Here is a 27,638-nt window from a genome sequence, read left to right on the forward strand (position 1 = left end):
GTCTACCTAAATAAAAATAACTGAATTAATAAAACAGCTTAGTTTCTTAGTAAAATGTATTTGTTCATCCACAATGCAAGCCAAAACAAAATACTACATCCTACACCTTTTTTCTTAAAGATAAAAGAGTGATCAAAGTCACACGTGGCAGGTATTAGCTAGCGTGTTACTGGAAAGTATTCACATACTATGGCAAAAGCATCTGAACCTGGTGAGAAAAGCAGAGCAAAGCAGTGGCCAATATGCCAAACAACTCAGTAAATTTGCATTTAACTAGAATTCTTGAAAGATAATCAGCACACTTAATAGGCCTGTCATTCAGTGACAAGTGGTGTGGTGAATGGCCCGGTAGCTTTCTCTCTTGACTTTCCTCAGCTTATGCCCTAATACAAACCCTTTTCATTTTCACAGGTATCACAGGATGAAATTGTAAACAGCTACTTGCCATTATGTAGAATAGTGTACCTTCTGTTACAAAACGGACACATTACTAAGTTATCCAATAACAAAGAAAATTCAAAAAATCATTTACCTTCAGGTTGCCAGCAGCAGTGAGTACTGACTTCACAGCTCTCATTCCATAATCATAATGGTGCTGAGAAGACAACTGCTCTGAACACAGACGATACGTAGCTACAATCTTTACAGATAAAGGTCGAGCAGTAACAAAACCACAAGAATACAGAACAATCTCTGCAATCATGGCATAATCAGGAACCATCATAGCTACTGTTCTAAAGAGAGCCTATTAAACATATATATAAAAAATCACATCAGAAAAAAATTATACCACGTTATTATATACAACTTTTTTCTACAATTACATAAAATACTATTTTTCTTCATTATTTCATTAATACAGTGACAGCCAATTAAATTTAACTATCATGATTATGACTACAATATATTTAATAGTTTTCCATAAACACTTAGAAATATTTTCCATTGTGACAATTCATGGTTGTAGGTCGTCTTTGTCCAAGATTAACAACAAAAACACATAAAACACCACAAGCTCTAGAAGGAATAGGGGAGTGCAATACAACTACCACAAATAAGTTGATGCTGTCAGACTCGTACTAGCATTGTCTAGCTGCAGCCTATGCTTCAATTTTACCATTGTTCTACCAAACAAGCATCAGAATACTTTCAAACAGACAAAACTTTCACTACTTTTCATGTTCTACCAGAAAGTTTTTTAAACTATCCTCTTTCATCTATACAAGTAGTATTTTTGAATTTTTTATTCATACTATGTGTTAGTGAGTAAACTTCCCAGACAGTTCTGGGAAATATTTACAAAGACTGTACTTTTCTATGTTTTTATTAATTTGTCAATATATTTGCTCAGATTTCCTTTTCTTTCTATGGACACAGGACAAATGTATTTAAAGGGTAAGAAACGATGTAGCACTCTGATAACAATCACTCAATAATAAACTTAAACAGAATAGAAATCTCTTACATTAAAAACACCACAAGTCCCTTCAGATCAAACCAGATCAATTTGTCAGAAAAAACAGAAATTAATAAAAAACCCACATTTTTATTCAATATTAAGATATTATTCACTGCTTGTACACTATAAAGTGTTCCTTTTAATTTTTGAACTTTCAGGTGCTTAGCCAAGAAACACAAAGTTGTGGGGTTTTTGTTAAACTTTCATTTTTTTTATCCTGTCAGTCAGACCTTGAACCACTTCCTGACATTTTAAAATTTAGTTTATTCCCATTCTTCAGTCTCATTATCCTTTTTAATTTCTTCTTCTTCTGAGAGAAAATGATTTTTACACTAGTGTAATAAAAACCAGAAGGTAACCAATATTAAATATTCATAATAAATTCTATATTTGACAAAAAGTGATTTCTTTTTTTACTTTCTCTATTAGCTATTAAAAGTAATAAAATGACAAGTGTTATAATACCTTAAGATTATCAGGAAGCTCTGAACGCCCAGCATAACCAGGATTCATGGTAATGAAGACAGCACATGTAGGGTTCAGTTTTAGTTCAGTTCCTTCAAATACTATTAAATCAGATCCTGAATTAATGCCTATGGAGAAATAAAAACTAATGTCATTGCTGGGCAGGTTTTGTTGCATCTTTATTCTTTGTCATATGTAAGTGAAAGGTATGATTAAAATAACAGGTTACCTCTTTGGATAGTAAAAATCTGCTGAGCAACCACAGAGAGTACTTCCAAATCAATCCTGTTGAATTCATCAAAGCAAGCCCATGCCCCACAAGACAACAAACCCTGGAAGAGACAGAAATATGACTAATTAATAGGTCACTACTTATTTTGGACATGCTGATCAAAATAATTCTGCAATAAGAGAAACTTTTAATGTGCAAAGAAAGGACTTCTATCCATGATCCAGAGCACTAACTTCTAAACAAAATCACTCCAGACAGAATTTGTTTCAAAAAGAATTACAGAAATTTAAAACCTAAGTTTGTTTGTAAAAAAAAAAAAAAAAAAAAAAATCAAAAAACTTGTACAAACTAATCCAAAATCCTAATTCTTCTGTCATATGCAAAGTGCCTATCAAATACACACATTTTGCATGTTTTACATTTATAGTCAGTATTTTCCAACTGAACAAGAGGGAAGATTTCAGCACTAAACAAGCCTCCAAAAAACCTACTCTTCTTTTGCATCTATGCTAACAGGATTCACAGTGAAAAAAGGCAATATAAGGACTTCTGCAAGGCTAAAATTAACCATTTGCTTACGGCATCTTACGGCATATCACGTTACCTAAGGTGCAATTAAAGAATGATTCTTTTTTCCTATAGTTCTGGTTAATTCATAGGTCTTTTCTGAGCTATGCTCCCCAAATGCTACTGTACCATCTCTGCAGCACTTGTAGTCTTTTGATGACACCTCATGCTTTGTTAACAGTAATTCTAAAATTCCCATTTAAGACACAGAATTTTGCTTTCATCATTCTAAATAAAAGCTCTTAATTTAGCTTATTTTGGTGAACTACCATCATGTTGAAATTTGAAGACAAATTGCATTGCTACCTCTGACTCAGAAGGTAAGAATAATGCCAGGGAGGAAAGCATACTTGCTCTATTTTTGTACCATTCCAGCCCAAACCAGGACACTGGGCTATAAGACACACGTGTCCATTCAGGATAGATTTTCATAATACAGAGCTGTCTACTCAGGCTAATATCGAAATGAATATATGCTTGATATGTATAATATAATGACTCTTACCAGCTTATTTAGAGTTTAGATTAAACCTCAAGTCCCCTAAAATTTGCAATCAGCTATTAAAAATGTACTCATTGAAATGGCATCTATGTTGCCTATTTAAAGCAAATAAAATCATTATGGAATATCTCATTTTCAAAGCACAGAAAAAACATTTTGATATCTCGGTTGGATTCTTACTTATGGTAAGACCTATCTGCACAATACTAGCATTATATAGCAGCCTGGAAGTGGAGAAGGATACATTTACAATACCTTAAGACCACTTCAAGTGCCAAAATAATTGAAGGGCTTTAATGTAATTGAGAATACGATCCTCAAGATTTATCCAAACCTTAAAAAATTTTCCTAATGCAAGGTAGTCCAATCCATCAGAACAATTGAAAACCACACACTGTTTAGCTACAGCCTTTGCTAAATCTTTTGTAGTTTCTGTTTTTCCAGTTCCAGCAGGACCTTCAGGGGCACCTCCAAGATGTAGGTGTAACGCACCAAATAGGGTTCTGAAAATAAAATGATAGAACAAAAAATAAATTGTACAAAGTTTTATGCTATTTTTCCAGCTGGTCTAACTTTCACCAGAAACTTTTAAAAATTTGTTTCATGTCTGCATTTTCCTACGAAGGTACAGTTTACTTGCTTCTGGTCATGTAGGAAGTTTACTAGAAGTTCACAGCAGAGAATAGTTTACTTTCCACTTTCTAAATCTAAATCCTCTTGTAATTTATCACTAATTATAGTGTCACAAATTTATCACAAATTTAAATTAAAATATTCATACAGCACCAATTCTATTCCACCAAAAGAAATGTATCCTGTTCTAATTATGCCTATTAGAACATGAAAAATACAATTCTGGAGTCATCTATTCTCAGGACTAATTAAAATATCTCAACTAAATAAATTCTTGCTAATACAGTACATTTAGTAACTTGCAGTTTTACCTGTAGCATCTGTCTGTAAGTGGAGTAATAACCAGCCTAGGGGTATTGCCAAGATATTCATATCCATACCTCAGTCCAGCATTGATCATCTTTGTTTGTAGATGCCCTTCCTAAGAAACAAGGCATTAATTTTATAGATTAAATAAATAATTTTTAAAAACCCCACACCCACAACTCAACACTATTTCTCTAGTTCCTAAACAGGCCTGATGCTGTTAGAGACAACTACATGGCAAACTACTGATTGCTCTAAGACACTACTTTCAACGTGACTCAAACAAAAAAAAAAAAAATTGCCAATTAATAGATACTAAAGTATCGACACAAAAAGACCATTTTTTACATTAACTGTTATATAGAAAAAGATCCTACTAACCATATTGCAGAATAAAATTGTCTTGTGTGGCTACTTAGAAAGTTAACGGAATTTCTAAAAGGTAAACAGAAGTAATCATGAACGATAGCCGTAGTTGTGGTCAATCTGATGACTCTGATACGGCAATGTATGATCCCTACATATACATTTTTTTTAATTTCACATGCAATGTCTTCTGTATTACAAGAACTCTTGTCCTGATGAATGTAAAATATTGTATCCTACCACTATCCAGTATAAACATTATTTTGCCAACAAATGTAATGCACAAATAAAATAATATTGGCAAGTCAGATTAAAACCTCTAACTGGAAATTGTCATCCCTATAGCATTCTCTATCCTGCAGAACCAGAAAATCAAAATACAGTCTCTGGGTGAACAAATTTTGTCTGTAACATGCAAACCCCCCTCCCCCCACATACAAATTCAGCAAATATACTGAGACTCAGCAGTGATGAAAAAAGTAATTTTAATTAAAAACTGTTGTGTCTGGCTACTGGCCATTCTAGTTAGCAATCCATAAAATGATTGGTTATAGGTATTCTCTTATCAGCAGAAATTCTCATAGTAGTGTAACCATTCTCTGTGTCAGCAAGCAAGCAGAAATTGAAAAGCTGTGAACAGAAATTAGCTTCTAATAGGATTGAGAGGTATCACTTACCTCCCAGTAGTACCTAAGCTGACTTAACCATTCAAAGTCACTCTCATCTTTGACTTTCTTGCTTACTAGAGATGCAAGAACATCCCTAGCATGAACATCAAGTACAACAAGTGCTCCTAGAGTCACTCGATTCTGCTTAGACAGCTTTCCTCGCACCAAGGTGACAATGTCCTCAATCTGTCTATTATTCTGTTCCAGAAAATCCTCTAGCGCCTGCAAAAATTTTTAAAAGTTAAGAAGTTGCATGTCTAGTCTAAGGCACGATTATTTTTTCTTATATTACTTTTATTTCTCTGCATTAAAAAGTTCCTTCTCACTATAATAGTAGTACAATGTCCTTCATTCACTGGTAGTTCAATAGAGGGTTGGGTTTTTTTTCCCCCCTACTTTTATAGAACCATATGTGAAACATCAGTGATACATACTGGGAAACAAAACAGCATACACTATTTTCTTCCTGGAACACAGGAAATAATCCTTATTTTTTTATATATTTCACATTAAGAAAAGGAAAATGCCACACGTGTTTTAAAGATCTACTTACATGTATATAATACACTTTCTGTGGTTAAGGGACACTATCACACTAGAAAAACACCTTTATGTCCTACAATAGTTAGAAACAGTAACACATCTATAATTCAAAAAAGTTAACAAGAAAATGTATTTTTCTGCAATCTTTCAGTTTACTGACTTTTGGTTATAGTCTGTGTTCAGTTAGCTTAATCATTTCTTTTACACAGTAATTGATAGTTTCTTTCATGCTAATAAGTTGCTGGTAAACAGGAAAGGTCTGATTAAGGAAAGCATTTGTATCATGACAGTACTTAGATGTGATGAAGTGCCTTACTGAATTGAAATACAAAAGTGGGAATTAACCTTAGTAATACATTCACCACAAAGCATGTTTCTATAGAGGAATGGCTTCTATTTGTCTGGAGAAAAAAAACTTATCTAGGCCTGGTTTAGATTTTTCTCCCTCCTAGCCTGCTGTTCATCTCCAAACACACTGGCACTGGTAACCCTCAATAGATTATGATGATTTTGAGATCTCTCATCTCAGCTAGTTATTTTCCAGACATTAAGTTTGGATAATCATCTGCTTAGTATGACTTATTTTTATTTATGAGAATAAAGCAGTAAACACAGAGTTCAAAAGCAGTTCAATTTCTACAGTGTTGTATTAGAAGTTCTGACCAGGACAAAATCTGAAATATTTCATTCAAGTCAGAGATAATAACCCACTTGCTTACCACCAAGATTTCTTCAGCAAATGTGAGATATCAGTTGAGGCACAGAATATGTCCTCAACTCCCATATCAGTAACATTCCTTGGTGCTATCCTTCTGACCATATGACTGTAATTCACTGAGAATGCACATGGTCCACAAGACGATGCTCTCAAAATTTATGAAACACCTTTGTTTTTATACAGCATCTTAGTTCATTATTTGGTTTTAATAAGAAATTTGCACCTTTGATTTATGTACACAGTTATTTGTTGGAAACAATTAACTCAAGAATGTTTGAAAAGGAGCATGTGTGTGTATGCATGTGCATGTATGTGTGAACACATATTTAATATTAATGAGTGACTTAAATGATATTGGCATCCTGTCCCAGAAAACACTGAGGTGTTTCAGGCAGAATGCAGTACTTGGCCCTCTCACGTGGTCACTGATTGTCTGTCATGTTTCTTATGCTTTAGTATACAACATAGGAATGACAAAGGGAAAGAATATTGAAGGCTGTAAGACAGAGTTCTTCTCCCTGCCACAGATTTGTGACAGATTGTCAGGAGATACAAATGCCTCTGCACCACTTCACTACATACAAACCCTTTTCCACAGCAGAACAAAGATTCTTGGGCTGAAGCCAGATGAGCAGAATTCCCACTACAACAGAATTTGAGTGAAAGCTACAGAAAGGACAGGTTTCCCTACCTGCCCACCTACAGAAAAGGCTTGATACAGACCAGAACAAGAGCTTTTGTCTACTCTCAGAATTCTGTAACAAACATTCCCAAAAGCAAATTAATTTCTCTCTTGCTTAACTTCCTTTTTTATTCACTAACAACATTAACCACAGACTCATTAAGGTGAGGTTGGCTGGCTTTTTTTTTTTTTTTTTTTAATCTAAAATCTCTAAGATTAGAATTCCTGTCTCTCTTTCCTGAAAGTCTTTCACCAATTGAGGATAAATGGTGTAGAGTATGTAGAAGCATTATTTCTTTCCCCAGGAAACTGAGGATCTCCTTTATTACTGGGAAAAGAAAATATTTTCAAATCTTTTTCAAATCTTCTGATCTTTTGCAAGATTTACTCCTTGTATTAGTCCTCTTCTTCCTTTAATTCCCTCTTCCAAGACACTCAGAAGCTTCTTTTTCTTGCATGTCGGAAGTGCAGCTGCTCAAAAAAGCCACTATTACCAGGAGCCATTGCTTCAACTTGTGAATAAGCAGAAAGTGTTACACAGCCTTAAAATACTGCTCCATATTTGGATTAAAGATTAGATTTAGCTTTGTGTTTGTGGTACAGCTCAGCTATATATGGATGGGGAGAATCTAAAAATACAATACTGTAGAAGTTCTTTCAATTGATACCATGTCATTGGAAAAAAATAGGAATGAAAAGAAGAGAGTATCATGAAGTATCACGAAGTTATAACTTTATGTGTAAGTGAAAAACTTGATGTTTCTTTCTGTCCAAACACCAGAGAATGAAAATCCAGTTGCCTTATCTGATGGTGGCAATTCTGGAACACTTCCAAATACAACAGGTGAGAGCATTAAGCCTTAGTGATAAACAGAAGAAAGGTTCTACAGAACACATATCCTGAATCTTAATTCAATGCCTTAAGGACCTTTATTCCCACTAGCATTAGCTAATAGATTATAAATTCTGTATCAGTCAGGCATATATATTCAATATTTGACAAGGGTGAGGATGGTATATATCTTCTAATGCTAGTCCTAGCCCATCTTCAAAAAAAGCACTAAACGTTAATGAAATTAAGTTAGACTTCTGAACCAGAGACAAACTGGTCTATGGACCAGTTATGCTGGTCCATACCACCTGAATACACCACTGGGCTGCTTTCACAGAAACGCGTAATCTACATGTTGAGCTAAATAGACTGCACTCTGACATAGTGCAGAAGCATTGGTGCTTATATCCAAAAGGAAATATTAACTTCAAAGTCTTCAAGGATCACATTTCAGGTAGATCTTTAAAGTAGATACTCAAAAGATTAAGTATTATATTGAACACCTATTCATCCAAAAACATTATTACGAAAGGTCTGAGTTACTACTGAATTATATCAATTTGACATAAATTTAAATTTAAAATATTCTTACCATTTGGCCATTTCTAATAGACATCTGTACTTGCATTGTCCAGAAAGTTTGGGATACACAAAGAACTGTTTGTCCAGGCCACTCTCTTACCCAATTAACACGTGGAGTTTTCGGATAAGCTTCAAGTGCATCCCCAATGACCTAGAGAGGAAAAAGCACACTCTAACTACATGTGAAAACAGGTAATGTTCAGCTTTAGAATTAATTTAGGCTAGGTTGTATTACTGAGAATAAAAAATAAATCAGGGTCTAGATTGAGCCTCAAATTCAACTCTATAATACTGACATCCTGCAAGCAGATCTCTCAAAGCTCAAAAAAACCCAAAATGTCATAATATGAACGAAATGATCACACAAAATTTCTGAGAACTGATTTCACAACACATTCTAAAATGATTCTTGCCATCAGATACTTAAAATTTTCTAGCTCCATCTACAATGAAACTAGAAAATAAGTACAAATATAATTTAGTTAGAAGTAACATCCCAAACTGAAAGTTTTTTCATCTATTCATTCTAGTAAAAACCCAGAGCTTTTAATTTTGCAGATCATAATATTTAAACTTATACCTAAACTTATACCTAACTTCAAGTGTATTTTCTAATAATAGAATGACTAACCCGGTTCTAGCGCCACTCAACGATAATCTCAATGAAATCAAAACTTGCACTGGAAAAAAAACTTCCAGTCTATACCAACAGGTTGTTTTCCTGCCATTAACAAAACCCAAGCAAGAATAAAGTCTTATTATCAAAAACTCCTCAATAAATTTAGATGGCCTCTCAGACAAGCAGGGTAAACTACCTGAGTGAAAATCTGCCATTTGTTTTGCAGTTCCAAGCCTCTTTGCTTTTAACAATTTATACACACAACAGCATCAATTAAAAAAAAAATACATCTATGAGGGAAAAATGTGTCTGTATTGACATTAAAACTATGTAAATGCTATCTGGTTTAGATCATTATAAAAGTAGTCAAGGCTAAATGCAGACAAATGGTGCTTAACCATTTCTTATTCACGCAGCTCAGTTTGTCCATGTCTGATATGCACCAAATGCATTGGGTTATTCAGTTTCTTCTGTACTGATATGCCACTACAATAATTAAACTGTTGTACTGTAAGACAGTGTCAGGGAAAGCATGTGTGCATTTAGTTACCTCACTTGACATTGAAAAGGGCCACGAAAAAGAAGATGACAGAGATGGTTAATAAATATACGACACACTGATGAGACGCTGTAAAGGCTAGAATGATACAATGTGAAAAGAAGAGTGAAGGGTCTTGATTAAGGTAGTCATAAATTAAGAGGAACATTAAAAAAACCCATGGGCAATCTTTCAGTTTAAACTTGTCCCTTAATACGACATCAAGCATAGAACAATCTCTGGCAAAAGAATCCTTGGCGCAAACGTTTTTGACTACACTATTTAAAGAATTTTAGAGAATTTTACAACCAGAAATTGACACCAGAACTAAAAAAAAGACATAACCTTTACAGACTAAATTCATTGTTTTAATGTTCATGCTAGGTGCAAAGAATAAAAAGTGATTCCAGTATATGTCAGTGTTTACTGAAGAAATCAATGCTGAATGACATTAGCCTAGAAAATTAAGAGGTTAGGACTTGTTACCTTGTGGACAGACTTCAGCATAGCCGTCTCAAGTTCAACCAGCCATTTTTCAACTTGACCTCTAGCTTCTGATGTCGAGATTGTCTCTATGAGTTCCACAGTCTCTCCTTCACTACTTTTAATGTGTGTAATATCTAATACATCAGTAAATTCCACTCTTGCAATTCCTTCAAAACACTTTTTCAAGTGAGGTTGCACTCTAGAAAACAAAACTAGTATTAAACAGCTTCCGACTATGTTTTTCTTGCCAATACTACCAAAGATGATCTATTTTTTTTTTAAAAAAATATGAATAATTTACTTAAAAGATCATTTTAAGTTTGTTAAAAAAAGTTTATCCTCAACAATAATTCTTGTGTACTACCCCCCTGCAAGATGCCTACCACAGTATTTTTTGAAGATCAGTTTAAATATGTAAAATATTACTTATAGTCTGTAATACATAAACTAGTAAGGATAAACAAGTATTCTTTCTTTAACTGTTAATCCACCTACAGTACATAAAATTCCATTATTTATGCCTTCCCACCAAACTATAGTAAACATTAAGAAATACTTGGTTGCTTTACTCAAATAACCTTAACACAATAGCTTGTAAAAAATAAAAAAAAAAACCCTTTAAGATTTTTTTTCCTCACAAGATCTCTTGCCCTCTTCGTTGCACTGTATGAATATTTCTCTGTGACTGAGCTGGCATTTTATTATTTATTTTCATTCTTATTTTTGCATGACCTTGCACTGCATTCACTGCATGCTATCAAGTCTGCATATTGGGAATCAAACCCCAGTTCCGCTGCTTATAGCAAAGGCTATATTGCTTAACAAGATCGCTTCTGCACAAATCTTTGTAGAGTTAATTCCACTCAACATAAGAAGGACTTATAATTCCTTCAGTATAAGAAGGACTTATACTGAGTTATAATTTTTGCAGTTTAACCCTGAATGAGGTTGGGGAGTAGAAATCCCAGAGAGAGTTGAAACATGGCAAAAAACTTCTCAAATACTTTAATTAGGACTGCCCCTAAAAATGTAAAACTCAAATCAGCGGTATGCAGGTTCCATCTGATAATTCAGTTTTCTACTGGGAAAGATCAGGTATGTTAACTTCACCATGAATTACTATATGGACTTCTGATTCTTCTGAAAACCAGTGTATGGACTTCTGATTCTTCTGAAAACCAGCGTATGGAAGGGTTACTAGTTTAGAAAACGCAACTGAGTTTAATTACCCATATTAAAAATTACTCTGTGTTCACCTATCAGAAAATCTAACCAAGTAGATACTTATACCATAACTGTCAGTGAGAAGAGAAAAAAAACCCCACAGTTCTGGGCTCAGAGAAACAATGTGACAAGACTATCTGCATGCACTGCGAGTCAAAAGTACATCTATTAAATATTACCATACCGGGTAGGATCTTTGGTCTCTGAAAGAATCTCAAGGAGTTCATCATTAGATAAAAAAAAGAATCTGGGGAAAAACAAGCGCTTCTTCTCTAGGTATTCATTAAGTCCCTTGAGAATTAGCTCCAGAAATTCATTGCACTTCCTCAGTTTTTCCAACATCTTGTCTATTATTACTACTGTCAGCACATGTTTGTCCTGGAAAAGAAATTATTCCAGATAAAAATGTTAATGCCTTCTCAAGTAAATCACCACACAGCACTGCAGGAAGTCTTAAGCAAATGAATCTTTATTTCAAATTCTGCTTTACTCAAACCACTGTCAGGGTTACAATTTACTAACCTTCTTCATTGCCAGGGTTCACTGGAAAAGTAGTTAGGCAGTTGCTATTAAAATAAATTTTTCAAAACATGAACTATTATTTTTGAAAATAATTTTCAAAACAGGATCAATTCATCAAACAGCACAACACCCATCATTCTGTTGGAGCAACATCAATTTACACTGGCTATTCAATTGGATTATGTAATTAAGCAGCATGAACAACTGAAACATCTTGATGGATTTTTAAAAGTGTACATTTATGACAACAATGCAGTCACACATTTTAAGTGGTAATCATCTATCAGTGTTCAATGCAAAAAAAATTATCTTTTCTTCCATATAAAATATATAAATATATACATGAGATTATAAGTATTAAGATGGCAAAGTTGTATGTAGGAAACACTGACACTTCAGTACCAACACTAACTAGTAATGTGATCTGAAAAAAGGTATTCTCTGATCCTTATACGTTTAACTAACTAAATACATGTTTAAAGATTTTTGCTAGCAAAACATGAAAAGTTATATTTGCTTTAAGAATATAAAAAAAAATTATATTTTTACTTCTTTTTATAATGGTACCTGAATAACACCTGTCAAGATACACTACTGGATAAACACTGGGTTTCTTATATTTATACACTGTGTAGATGAAAAATATATATTAAGACATACAGTGCTTTCCAAATTCTTTCTAGTGCTTTCTAGTGCTTTCCAAATTAACCTCTCAAATTAAATGCATATAAATGCTTAGAAAAGCTACTGCATAAGATGAAAGTTATCTCAATTAATAAAAATACCAAAAGATTTTGCAAACCTAAAGGTTGCCAAGCTAAGAAGCTTTAAAGAAATATAGTTGTCTGAACATCAGGTTCTAGCATTTAATATGCCTTATGACCAATTTATAGCCTAATCATCATTACATTTTTTTAATCTTGCTCACCAAGTATGGGGTTTGGGGAGCAAAACAAGAGAGACATTGAAAAGTAGGAAATTATGCAGATTTATGACTGAGGAAGTCAAACCAAGCAAATGCTTCTACTGAGTTCCAGTATGGTCTTGGGTTCATCTGTGACTGAATTTATTCTAGTTCAGTTCTAGTTCTGGCTTGTGCCAGTACATTAACTGACTTGTTAACTGTGAACTGATTCAAACCCGTTCATGTTGCAATACATAATGTTCTATAATGACAAAATCCTGGCCAGGAAATGGAGAGTGATAAATCCCAATCCCCTGTTCCACCTCCCAAAATCTGGGAACACAGCTTCTGCCATAGCTTCTCCTTTACCACCTAAATCAGACTGCATTTCCCTGGAATTTGAATGGGGCCAGAATGACCACAGGTGAGATGGAAACAGAGCTAACTAGAAATGTTATTCAACCCTTAGGTCCCCTCTGCTCTGCCCAGTGAGTCTGCACTTGTAATCACACGGCACTGAACACATTTCCAGGATTAAAATTAAAAAAGACACAGATATATCCAACCATAAGAAACACCAAAGAGATTGGCAGGGAGAATTTCAGACTAGTCCATCTGCTGAGGGCTTGTAAGAACTGCTGACAATAACAACAAAGAATACTCCCAACAATGGACAGCAGAAATCAAAGATGTACCCAGACTATTTCCACTAGGAACAATTTTGTCAGAGCCCATTACAAATACAGAATGTCCCACTCAGAAAAGTCCCTGATAGGGTTTGCAGAACAACAGAGTCTCACAGAGCAGAAGCATGGTTGACTCATGTTGCAAGGGACAGATGAGGAGAGACAGGCTAGACTGCTGTGCAAAGCCCAGAAGGTGCAAAAGATATCTGTAAGAAACAAACCCCTCACAGGATGACAACGCAGATTTGACCCAGTAACCTGACTGTTCAGCTTCAGTTTGGAGAATTTAATAATAAATTCCAAGTTAGTTTCAGTTCAAAAATTTGTAACATTTTGAAATTATTTGCAATGTGCATTCAGCTTTCATTCAATTCCCTGCTCATGTTACACATATACTTCCAATCTACTGAAAAAAAAACCCAGAATTGTATGTTTATCTAATTGATCTTCATGGGGATGCACCTCCCTAGTACAATAATCATAGTGTTCCTTTGTACATGAAATACATTTACCCTCTGTTACTTGCCTCTTGCATCATACCAAACCAGAACAAACTCAGTAACTACATATACTTTCAATCTATACATAGACAATTAAGCTGTCAGCATACAAACATAGTTCATAATTGGTTTTATAAAACAGTTTTTAATGCACAAACAACCATATAACTATATGTTGTCAACAGAAAGAGGTTTTGTTCCCTTTCTTAGCATATTTATCATCAGCAAATAGAGTAAGTGCAACTGGTAAAGCAAATCAGAGCTGTGTTGCCAGTTTTATAAATGGGATTGCTTCCTGCTTGTTTTTGGGGGTTTTTTTTGAGAAAAAGTCAGGAAAAAGAATAATTTATGCTTCAACATAGATTTCCTATTTACAGTTCTGCTAAGGCATGAAGGAAAAAAAGGGAATGCCATCATTCTCAGTCATTCAAAACACCAGTGTAACTTATTTTGTCAGTGACACTGTCAGTGTCAACTAGGGGAAAAAACTGTATCAAGAAAATAGTATAAATCAAATGTATAAAAATACTTTGAATACCTTGTTAAAACACCATCACTAACTTTAGTTTCTAAATATAATTTTTAACATATCACAGGTTGTAGCCTGGGATTTTTTTTTTCTTGCCTTTATTTTTTTGCTTTCCTCCCCACAAAGACAGAAAAGCTTCCATATCCTAGATTTTTTTTTCTAAATTTATGGGAAGTGGAAATTAAACCACTAAGTAATTTAACCCTCATTAATGTGCATTGCTTAAATTAGATATTTAAAATGAAGGAATAATATATGATTATTCAAGTTTGTGATGAAAAGCTAAGCAAATAAAGGAATTTTATAATGCAATGGCATATAAATGCAAAAAAGCACGAACAGACTCAAGTTAGCTTTATGCTTTAAGAAAGACCATTCTTATAGACTGGGGAAGAGCATTCTTTTAAGCCATGAAACTCAAACATTGCATTTGCAGAAACAGAGTGCCATCTTCTGGAAAATAATGCCTACTTGTTTAGCCAAAATCAACTTTAGATTGTTAAACTTCTATTCTGCCGTTTACACTCTCCTGTACAAACAAAAGATGATTCTTTTTTCTGCCAGTGATAACACATATCACATTCAAAAAATACTTTGTATTTGATTAGCACTGAATATCTGAATTAGAAGATTTTATCAAAACAGATCATTCAGCACACAACGTTCAGAAATACAATACTCAACAAAATTCTGAAATTCATGCCCTTTTTTATTTTTACCCAATTTCTTCCCCAAAATGAATACTATTGATTTTATAGCTCTATGGGATAAATTCCTGATTTTCTTCTAAATCAGAAGAAAAACAGAGAAAGAAGGCAGGAGGAGTGTAAGACAGAAGGAGAGAGAGAGAGAGAGAGGGAGAAAGGGAGGGAGAGAAAGGGAAGGAGAAAGAATAAAAAGATAATAAAAAATTAAAATTAACTTTACTTTTAAGTGATCAAGCTGAATTGCCAGGAAATGAAGCAAATGCTTCTTTTTGTACATTACACATTTTGTGTATTCCTACATTAAGACCATCTCTGCAATGTGAAAAGAGCTTAGACCAAAAGCTTTTAGACTGAGTGAAGATTTTAGCATTTGTCCTGATGACATAATGGATCTCTGAAAGTTCTGCAAAGGCATGAGACAGATGAAAACAAAGCTTCTAATTTTTTCCTTCAAATGACAACCTTATATCCCTACCCTGGAAAACTGTAGACCTCATAAATCTTCTCAAGTCTGTTGAATAGTTTAGTAAATCCAGTTTAAAAAATATTGAAAATGCTACATCCTACTAGAAATGTCCTTGATATTAGGGAACTTTTTCAGAATGAATGCAGTTTTCTCCAACCATTATGAGAATCATTAGAATTACATAACAGGATTAGCAGAATTACTAGGTTATTCCCTGAGGAACAGAATTTGTGTAGAGCATGCATTCAGACCATTGATCATGTAACTGCTGAAGAATCAGCTGTGCCGGTTTCAGATGTTACCTCTTCCCTTACTAGTACCACCTCTTTGCTAGAACCTATTGCCCTCTCAGCAGAGTCAGCAGAAGAGATTGTAGGAGTGTTCTTCATCCAGTTAGGCTGGCAAATATAGCCAATCTAACCCAATCCAAGGCTGAGAACATCTAACTACTGAAGCAGAGAGCATTCATATAATCTCATCAATTGATCCTAATAATAGTGCTAACTTCTGGAAAGGGTCAAAGACAAAGCAGATTGGCAAGACTGTAACACTTTGAACTGCCAGACGTGTGCAGTGATGGTGTCTGACAACTGCCTTAGGTACTGATGTATAGTAGATCAGAACAGTACTTTTGAAGCAAGTTAAATATCTAAACAGTTTGAAGTTATAGAGGTGTCTCTACCATTCAATATGCAAATAAACAGCATTTTTCAAAAGGAACAATCAGTGTCAAATTTCACTGATTCATGTCAATTGACGTACGGTGCCAGGATCATCATTGCTATGTTACTTTGTTTTGTATGCTGCTTAATTTTACTCACCAGAATGGCACGTGGCCTATGAGAAGAGGTTGGGAGAGCTGGACCTGTTCAGCTTCGTGAAGTGGAAATTAAGGTAGAATTTAACTGTAGCCAGGAACTACGTGAAGGGCAATTGAAAAAAAAAAAAACAAAGCCAACTTCTCAGCAGTGACAGTTGAGCAACAAGGGGCAACAACTACAAATCTTTGCTTGGGAGGTTCAGCTTGGACATCGGGAAAAAATTATTCACTAGGAAGGTACTACAACACTGAAGTCTCTGGAGGTAACCTGCAAGAAATCTCTGTCCTTGGAGATTTTTGAAATTTGTCTAAACAAAGCTGTGGCTGACCTGATGTAGTCTTGGCAAAAGTTCTACTTTTAGAAAGAAGTTAGACTAACTGAACTCCAGTGGCCCCTCCCAATCAATGCTTCTATGAATCTATGTGAAACAGTTCTGCAAAATAATTTTTAAAAGAATCTAAGAAAGGGGGCTAAGATGAAACAGAACAGATTACTGTGTTATCAGAAGCAATTTTTGGTTTTGGTACATACTACAAATTCACTCTGTATTCTTAAGACAGCAGTACTTACCTGAAAAACTGATTTCATTACGTCTTTCCATGTCTTAACCACAGTACTGAACTGTCTACTTTCCTCAGGCATCTGAGCCATGATGTCAGGAGAACTGAAAATTGGCTCCAAATAAAGCCAAGTAGCCTGAACCTTCAGCCATTCATCCAGGATCTCCTGTACCAACAATAGCTTTCCTTCCCATTCCCTATAAAATAGCATTAGTTCAAATGCTTAATTGACGCTTCCAGTAAAACATTTCCAGCAGACTGCTAAGATTTTTTTGGCGATTTGCATGTTCAGCAGCAAGTGCAATAGGTATAAGTTTTAAGATTTCAGCAGAATATTATATCCACCTAGCCTGATTTCCTGCATAACAAAGTCCACATTAATTTCTGCATCTGGATCATCTGTAAGGTTGATTGTAGGATTTCATGAAGTAGGTTAATCCAATAAACAGACTAACAGTATCAGGGAATAAACATAGCACACACTTTAGCATGTGATAGTATCTGTGGACAAATTCACTTCAATTGAGTATGTAATCTGGTTTCTGGCATACACCAAAACCCAGACTATTACTTCTAGCTGTTTGCTAGGCTGAGATGGCAAAAGACAGACATTAAAGTAACCTAAACTACTAAACCAAAAATATGTAGACATTGTCTTAAAAAGACATGTGGTCTTAATTAAAAGATTTCAAGTACTAGAGTAAATAATCCAATGGTTAAGTCACATTTTATTTCTGACTTCAAATTCCAAATGTGGATGTTGAACACATTTGTCCGATAGATTAAAGAGTCTTTCAATACTACTGCAACACCACTATGGATACACAATATTATAATTCAATAGATATTCAGTCTTTCCTTTTGATAGCCAAAAATTCAAGATCCTTTAGTCTATCATTTTTTTTAAGTCTCCTCAATTTTTCTGCATAATTTTAAAATTAACAACACCATCTGACACTTCTTACTATCTCACCAATATCAGACAGATATTATCAGTTCTCTAATGTCATTGTTATTTCTAGTTCACTGACATAAGCAATTTGCAAAAAAATATATAAAAATAAAATGCTAGTTATAATCCTATAACAAGTGCATATATTCTTCTTTCCTGTATAAAACCAGTGAGTATCATTTTTAACAACTCTCATACCACTGGACAGTATAGATAGAATTATTATAAAAAGTGCATGCTGTTAAAATATATATTGTATAAATGAACAATAGCAATAATTTTCTCAATGAGACACTCATACATGGGCTGCACTGAGTTCTGTAAAATAATGCGTGTGAAACCATACTTAACTTCTTTCTTCCTTCATTTACCTGCCACAGATTCTAAACAACAGACCGCTTCGCTTGCATGTACCTTCTCCTCTACCCAAAGTCCCTCTTTTATCTTTCAGGTATTCGTATTTCATCTCCAGTGATTTTGCTTCTACCAAGAGGTAGAGAAAAATGCAGCTTTCCAAGAGGAAAGTTAGGCAGGTCAGTTAATTTGCTTACACCAAAAATACACAAAAATTAAGATGAGGAATTTGGAATAATCCCTGGCAGCAATCCAGAATTCTACATGCTTTGTTGGGTTATTGAGAAAGCAACCATTGTGTGATCACAACACCTTGTATTATTACAAATGCTGTCAGTCACCAAAAAACTCTGATGAAATTACCATGGTGTGCTTACTCTTTTTAAATAAGCAAAACCTACCATTTTACATTAATAAGGAAGGAACTCTTATACTACAGTACAGTAGTAATTACAGAATTAATACTTATTGGAATGTACATGTATGTATATGTACTTATGTATTCATATTTATTGAATATGTGCTGAAATCTGAAATAGCATTTTTGCAGGTTCATGGGAATTTGGAGGTACCTATATAGCTAGATAATTATAGCCAAACTTTAGATGGAAGATTTTTGTTTTTCCACAATACGGCTATGTTTGGGGGATTTAAGAAGTAAGTAAAGTATTTATTGAGGAAAAAGACAAAATCAGATTAAAATCTATGCTCAAAGATAGAAGTACAGAATTTTTAACATGCAATGCTAAGTTTTGGAATTTAATTTTCTGCATTAGGAAAAAAAAATCTTTCATCACTTCCCTGAAATTTGTCTTGTTTTCATTTTCTTAATCTCCCTTATAGAAGCCCTAACATTTTTAATTGTTGAAGAGCTAAAAGATTCAGTAGCTTTATAATTTAGGTAGAAAGTTTAGACTATATTCTCTTAGTCTACAACGTTTCCATCTATACCTCAGATATGTTTTATCTGGTAAAACAAACGCAATGTTATGATGCATCTGGTGCTTTAAGTACCAGAGCACATTAAAAATGTTTAACAACCTCTCCAATGCATTAGCACTTCCCATTTCCTTAATTAAAAGTAAAAGTCAGCTTTATGGGATTAAATAGTGTGTAGCTGACATGGGACAAAAGCTTTAGCCCTTTAAAATGTGATTAATTCACTGCTTAAGCAGAATAAACAAAAGCATTTGAAGTCCCTATGCTTTAGATTAAGCAGGAAAGATTTCTTATTTGGTAACATTACTTGGTGACTTTCTATTAGAAAAAAAAAATATTACCTTATTCTCTTTTCATAATGCTTAATGAATGGAGATCCTCTCATAGTCTGAGTTTTGACAATGTGGTCATCCAATAACATCTGAATATCATCTACAGATGACAAAATATGGGTTCCTGTTTCTCTATAGGCAAGAAGAGTGAATTCCATTTGATCCCATTCAGAAATCATTTTCGTTAAAGCTTTCTCAAGTGAATGTTCTTTGCTGGCTGTTTCACTGATGGTCTCAAACTTTTCTAGGAATGGTTCTAGATGCAAGTTAATATATGACAAGACATTTGAGTCTTCAGAAGGAGACAGTGGTAAACCAGCAATTTTTGACATCTCTTCCCAGTGCCTTTCTTGCAAACCAGGATTGCAAATCACCTGGATTAGAGGAATGTGGCATCTGAATCCCTCTACTTTTGATTTAACCTGTCTTGTTATTGCTAATGCATTTGGAGAATTGTGGAAGGCTTTTTCTAGTTTATACAGTCCATGCCAGTAGTTTCCTACATCTACCTCTACTTTGTCTGGATTGACTTCTGTAAATGATCCCTCTGTCCAGTCTTTGTGTTTTCTGTTGAATTCAACAGTCATATCATAGAGACAAAGATATGGAGCAAGAGTATTCCGGATGTTTTTATGCTGAGGGTACTGAGATACTGGCCATCCAAAGGACTCTTCTTCTGAATTAAACTGATCAATCTGTTGAGACATAAATGAGGTCTGAAATACAAAGAAAGTTGTCCATGATACCGCATCCTTACCACAGGGATTAGGGAGGTTTTCTGGTGTCTTCAACAAGCTTCAAATTAAGTTTTGAGTTACTAAACCAGTCTATTATGTAATTGCTGCCATTGACTGCAGTTAAAGCAATCTTTAACAGTAACAGCTCAGCATTCATGCTAGTCAATAGAGGAATATAGTTAAAGGTTTAAAATGGTACCTGGGCATTCCTCTATAACTTGCAGCACCATGGAGGCTTTAACAGACAGGAAGTAATAATGAGCATCAGGAATTGCACTTCCAAGAACATAATAGTATAATTTCTATGCAAACCTACATAAACTTAATCCACTCTTTCACTATGCAAAGTGCTGCTGTATTAACTCAAGACTACATAGTAACAAATCACTGTGCCCAGTAAATCTGCAGTTTAAATTGCAAATCACGTAAAAATATTTCATAGCTGAATTAAGAATTATTTTGCCACACCTCAGTAACTGCATTACTAAGCAAACTGTTGATTCTCATAACACAAATAATAAGATTTACAATTTATACTATTGGACTAGTTTAGACTATAATCTGTACCTTATCAGCAGCAAGATCCAATTTTATATTTAATGCTTGAGCTTTCTTCAAATACCTGTTGACTTCCTGAATATCTCCAAATGTGCTAAGTTCTTCAACCTGCTTAGAATAGCTTTTCAGTTCCTCAACAAATTGTTCACAGCGTATCTAATTAAACATCAAGCAAGCATACAATCATTTTAAAAAATCACAATAAATTTCTGTAAAAAGAAGGAATAACTATTCTGATTTGCTATAGTAGAACACTTTATACTTGCAGAAAATCCAAGACATCCAACATATTTGCACATGAGTATCTATTCCAACCAAATTACAGAATTCGCCCTGAATTTTACTTTACCTGCAGCGACTTATTGGGTTAACTGACAGACGCGACTTTGGGTTCTATGTCATAGGATATAGTTGGACACAGAAATTTCTGCTTTCTGTGATGGACATAGTCAGTGGGCTAATAATAGAAAGCTAAATTCAAATTCCTAGTGTATCTCAAATTAAAATAGAATAACAGGATTAATCAAATGACAAAGCTAAACAGTTTCACAAGACAGAGGTGTCTCTTGTCTTAAAGCCACACAGTTCAAGGATAGCTTTTTCCTCATATATACAACTCCACAACACATATTTCACATTGAGTATCAATAGTGGTCAATGTCTGAAACCAAGCATCAAATTATACAAAGCAATAACATGTTCCAAGATAACAGAGTTTATGCTGCACGTTTATTTATAACACAGTAACACTTACCAGCTACTTCTTTAAACGTACTGCATAAACATAGAAGCTCACTATCTCAAAATATGTATGATCTAAGACAAAATTATGATGAGACTAAGGAGCACCAGAAAACCAAAACAGACAGCTATAGAGGCAGTAACTGTAACAGATCAGCAGCCTAGTAATTAGCAATCTTTGTGGAGAGACCCCATCGCTTAGATAATATAACAAACTGTACTATAAAAGCCTAGTAAATATATTGAAAAATTCTATCAGAGATAAAATACATGTAAAGTATAAAACTACCTTATTTGACATTATCCTGACAGCAAGATCACACTTACAAATTAATGGGGGTTTATTTTTGAGCTATCATAGAAATTTCATATACTGCCATTGACTCCAAAGGGACTGCTCATGTGCATAAATCAAGCCACGTACATGTCTTTAAAGGATCTATCTGAATTTTACTATCTCACATACAGACAACTTTCATCAACATCACTGGAAGTTCTGTAACCAAAGAGCTTTCAGACTGCAAAATGTGAGATGTGGCTTGTCTTGCAGTACTCGCGGATATGTGAAAAGCAAGTGAGTGGAAAGCAGGTAAAAATTAGTTAATATCAAGAATAATATAAAAACATAGTTCAAACTTCTTTTTAAATGCACAGGAAAATAAAAGAGGTTATTCCATCCATTATTTCATATCCTATATGCCATTCAAAATTAGTAGCTCAAAGATTTTTAAAATAGTGTCATTACAAACCTTAAGACCATCTTGAAATTGATCTGTTTTTTCTTTAATTATCTTTCTGTGCTCTTCAAAGATATCTGGCATTCGTGCATACCACTGAAAAACATTACTGTTCAGTCGAATGTCTGCTGGTGAAAAGTTGACACATTCTATCAGGAAAGCAACACAATTTAGAGCATCCACTAATTTCTGCCTCAATTCAAGCATGTCACGTGTTTCCACTTTCTGCATACAGGCCTGGGGAATAGAAATTAAAAGGGAAGACACTTTTTATATAATTTAATGCCAAAATAATGACTGAAGTAGTTAATATTTAACTTTAAAAGCTTATTTTTTACAAGGAAAATTAAATAAAATTAGAAATACGTGATCTGAAAAGGTGTTTATTTGGAATGGCATGGTATTAGCCATTTTTACAGCATATAATTTGTTAATACGACTATCTTACTAGCTATTTTATTGACTAAAACTCAAAAGAATAGGTGAAGCTGTATGTACACAGGTTTGGACTAACGGAAGCCAATCCAGACAGCCTGTTGCAGGTTTGGGAAAGAAAGCATGGTGCTACCGAGGAAAAATTAGTAAGAGAACTACAAGAGAAAAGAAGGACGGTTCAGAAAGGGAAGCACTGGATGGCCCAATGTAAGATTAGGTCTTCCCTAGCCGTAAGAATATAAGGAATATAGACAGCCACTGTACTGCTCATTGTGATTAAAATAAAAATTACGTTGCTCTTTCAGATCTCAAGAGTTGGCAGTAAACTGCGTTGATACATGTAGCATTCTGTATGGTACTCTTAACAGAACAGCAACACAGCCCAGTTTAAACAATAATCCATAATGAAGCACTGTGAAAGCCTCTTAACAAGAAAAGAGCTGTATTAGTAAAAACGTTGGCCAATTAGACAGATAAATAGTATACCAGTATATGTAAATATTACTTGATATCCATCAATTGAAGATACAGAAAAATTTAATATGATGATACAACGTGATATCACTGGAAACATTTTTAGGTAGGGATAAATTGTCCAGTAAATCTACACTTCTGCTCTTTTAAGAGCAGCTTCTATGCTTCATAATATACCCATTGCTATGGATCTAGAGAACATTTGGCTATTAAAAGAATACCCCAAACAAACACTGATACATCTTTTCAGCAATGAGACAGAAGAACTATTAGAAGGGGTTTGATGCTGGTATAATACTACATGCTACACATGATAACATGCAATTTGTTTGTTCTCCAACACAAAATTATAGCATAACATGTATGCATTTTAAAGGCACCATGTTCTCAGATAGCACATAGTTCAACTTCTATATATTTTCCTTTTTACTTGGAAAAAAATACTCCAGTTATATCCTACATTAAACTTCACTGTAGCAAAAGTACAAATCACTCAGATCCAAATTCAGCCAACCACTCAGGCACCCAATTTATTTTAAGCACACACCTATATTCCACACATTTAATATTGGGCACATACATCAGAACTTTGCTGAACAGCAAGACACTAAGACACGTTACATTTCAAGTGTGAATGTAAGTGCTTTGCTGAACTGGAGCCTGAATACATCAAAGAAACAGCAGGGTTTTGATTACAGAAGTGGTATTTGTAAGTGAGGAGATGGGATTTTACAGTTACCGAATGCAAACCCTACATCTGCTAAATTTTAAATGATCATTCAACAAAGGATATAAAGGCAAAATTACTTCATACAACTTGCCAATGAGTGCTTTTTAAAGTTTTCTTGTGAAGAATTAAATACATATTAAAGTTCCCTACATCTCAGGTTTCAACTCTTTGATTAGTTGAGGATATTAGGAATGGATATTGAGTCTTCCACATCTTGATTGCTTGAATTTAATTCAGGAGAACCAAGAGGTATTCGCTGTTTGACTACACTATCTGTTCAGAAGCCTGAAGAACATGCAGTCTAAATTTAATTCTACTGGCATGTTGCCCACACTACAGAAATTACTTGTTATCTGCTTACATTAGGCTAGATGGGGATAGAAATAAAACCATGCACTTATTCCAAGGCATTATATACAAATGCTTTGCTTCGTGAAAATTGGTGACAAAACTTCCAGGTAATATCTATATTACTAACTAAATACCTATATTACCAAAAGGCTCAATCAGCATCCCAGCCAGCCACAGTGCTTGCTAGCATGCTCTTCTACAGCAGTGGTCTCCAAACTTTATCACACATCCTTATCAGTAAGAAATTTTTGAGCACACGCCCCCAATATATGTATATTTATTTATAGATTATACACACATACTACTGTACTAACATGTTATGTACAACACAATAAAACATGCACAAAAATAGAAATTAAAAAAGGATTAAATGAAGATGAAATAAACAATATTTTAAATTTTATTTATTAATTTTACAGAAACCTTTTTGCTTCCACTAATAATATTATTATAATTATTTTTAGTGAGAGCAATGTGATTGAATATGCTTCATTAATCTTGATTTAATACTTTGAGATTCAGAGATTCAAAGATCTGGTTCTAAGTTCATTTTATTTCAATACTTCATTTTAATGGCTGTCATAGCTTAAAAAAAAAAAAACTCAAAGATACATAGATCCAAATGGAAGAATTGCATCATTGGCTGCGCTTAATAAATCATGATCCCATCCACCAATTATGCAAAGGTGTTTGTTGAAATTCATCTAGTAAATTTCCATCTTCCCTGATGTCACTCAGTTGTTCTTGCAAACTAACTGGAAGGTCTTGCATTTTTGCATTTTTTAACAAGTGAGTTCAAAACCCACTGAAATATTTTGTAAGATTTTTAAACAGGTTAGAAAACCCTGTTTCCAAGTTTTTAAAGTGTACAAATATGAGAGTTTTTATAGGGGGGGATATACAGTTTTCAGCAACAAAATCACATAACAATGGAAACGTTTCCAAACATCCATTTTCAAAATGCTCTCTCCATAGCACGATTTTCTTCTGAAAAGCAGTTAATTTCTCACTCATTCTTAAAGATGTCACCTTTACCTTGAAGGACAGATTAAGTGTCGTTATTTTACCAAAAATATCTGCTAGGTAGCATACTACTGACAGCCACTTGTCATCACGGAAAAGGTCAGCAAAATTAGGAACGCTTGTCCTTTTGCAAAAGAAAAACGCATAACTCATTTTTAAGCTTGACAACTCTTTTAAAGGAATTTGCCACAAGATAACTAGCAAACCTCTGCATGGTACAAAAGATTTTCATGGTCACATCCCATCTCAATACAAACTATTATGAAGATTCTACTATTCAAAGATCCTGTTTTACAAAATTAACCACATTGATAACATCCTGTAGAACTTTATTTTGCTGCCATAGCATGTTCATGAATGATGCAGTGAATGAATTTCATGTGTGGTGCTATCTCCGTAACCTTATCCTGGAATCCTTTTTTTATTCTGGTCAAAGAAGCCAATCCCATCAGTGGTTACACTTGAACAGTTTTTCCATAAAGCACTGCTTTTATTGAAGAAATCATTTACTGTTGAGAATATATTTTCTCCAATACATCTTTTCTTTAGTGGCTCAGAAAAAGGTAGTTCTTCATGTATTTCATTATTGAAACAGAATCTGGCAAATACCATCAGCCAGCTGTGTAACAAATCTCCCACACTGTATGATTTGTTCTAATACTTGTTTCTACAAATCTTCAGCAATGTTTTCCATGCACCTTCCAACAGTATTTGCTGACAAAGAAATGCATTTTAGTTTGTCACCATACTGTTTTTCATTTATTATTTCAGCCATTTTTACCATAGCAGGAAGAACAAGTGTTTCCCCAACGGTATGTGGCTTTTTCTCTTTCAATATTAAATAAGAGGCGGCTTCTGAGTCTTCTAAGCATGGATCATCACATTTTGTAGAGTACTGGACTGAGTATCACATGACCTGAAACTTCACTGAAAAAACTGTAGAGGTTTCTCTTCGTGATCTGGATGCTTAGTTTTTAAATGTCTTGCTAAGTGTGATGGTTTCATACCATGATTAACTAATCTCAAGGCACAATAGACATTTCAGGCAAGGTTCATCATTAACGATAGTGGATGTAAATTCATATTTCTAATAGTCTTTCTGATAATTTTGAATCTTTTTGGCCAACTTGTCAAATCTGATTAGACCATCATTATTTTTACCTCGTAACGTAGACAACGAAGAGCTTGTACTACAAGTGTCAGCTCTGCCATTTTCTTGTCGATCACTTGTGCTTGCATTATTAGTATTATCTTCAATCTGCAGTTTCTTTGAGGGAATCTTTTTAAGCCACTTGCCCATTTTGTGAGGGTTAGGTTAGTTAAAATTAGGTAACATAATCCGTAAATCTACTTAACTGGGCACACAAACTGCAATACATAGTAATACACCGAAAGCAAGTGAACAAGTGAGTGTCACTGTGAATCCCTCCGCATTGTGGAACACCCACTCTTTCCTCAGGACACCTCACATGTATAGGTGACACAGGACCCTCTGACATACAGACTGAGGGCACCAGTGTCTATCTGTACATTAAATATTGGTAAAGCTTAATTTCCTTCTCACTTTTTTTAGATAAAAAATAAATACTATTTCCTTCACGTACTCCAATGGATCGTCTTGTGCATCCTCTGGGCTGCACAGCCCCCACTTTGGAGGCAGCTACCCTACAGGGTTTTGGTCCATGCCAACTGGCATTCTCACCAGTAGTACCACTGTACAGGGAGTGACAGCAGAAAAAAAGGACTGTTCCAAATAGGCAGTCTGGTTGCAGCCATAACTTTTTGGTGGGGAAGAGTTTAGCTGTATGTGTAAGAGCCAGGCTATGACATTTAGCCTCGCGGCCAAAGACAACCTGTCCTTTTCTATTTTGTAATACAGATACAGCACCAGTGACTTTAACAAGGCCAGAATCACACCCGTAAAGGGGGCAACTTGCATATACTACTGCTTAAGGCCAAAGCAATAGTGCTGGTAGCTACTTCTTGCTTGGACTCATAAAAAAGAAGAGAGTACCTTAAGTTCCATTAGTTCCTGTGTATTAGACGGAGTAGTAAGGGCTTTTTCTGATATTCTCTCAAACTCATCACATAGTCTGAAAAATACATAAAATAAGCAGTTTGGCATATGTGTTTTGTTTTGATCATCCTTGGACAAAAT

General features: G+C 34.5%; 1 protein-coding gene across 1 annotated transcript in view; it reads right to left on the reverse strand.

Moving 5' to 3' along the window:
* DNAH7 (dynein axonemal heavy chain 7) overlaps positions 1-27,638 on the reverse strand; it is a 135,354-nt gene that overhangs the window by 89,096 nt on the left and 18,620 nt on the right. The window contains exons 14-27 of the mRNA XM_076342253.1: positions 27,495-27,573; positions 22,480-22,704; positions 20,999-21,145; positions 19,704-20,389; positions 17,128-17,314; positions 11,607-11,800; positions 10,199-10,397; positions 8,566-8,706; positions 5,208-5,420; positions 4,170-4,279; positions 3,560-3,728; positions 2,154-2,256; positions 1,925-2,052; positions 533-745 (exon numbers count right to left, since the gene is read on the reverse strand). Of these exons, the coding sequence (XP_076198368.1) occupies positions 533-745; positions 1,925-2,052; positions 2,154-2,256; positions 3,560-3,728; positions 4,170-4,279; positions 5,208-5,420; positions 8,566-8,706; positions 10,199-10,397; positions 11,607-11,800; positions 17,128-17,314; positions 19,704-20,389; positions 20,999-21,145; positions 22,480-22,704; positions 27,495-27,573 (2,794 nt within the window). The remainder of the gene's footprint in view (positions 1-532; positions 746-1,924; positions 2,053-2,153; positions 2,257-3,559; positions 3,729-4,169; positions 4,280-5,207; positions 5,421-8,565; positions 8,707-10,198; positions 10,398-11,606; positions 11,801-17,127; positions 17,315-19,703; positions 20,390-20,998; positions 21,146-22,479; positions 22,705-27,494; positions 27,574-27,638) is intronic.

The sequence above is a fragment of the Aptenodytes patagonicus genome, chromosome 6 (assembly GCF_965638725.1).
Source record: "Aptenodytes patagonicus chromosome 6, bAptPat1.pri.cur, whole genome shotgun sequence".
NCBI lineage: Eukaryota > Metazoa > Chordata > Aves > Sphenisciformes > Spheniscidae > Aptenodytes > Aptenodytes patagonicus.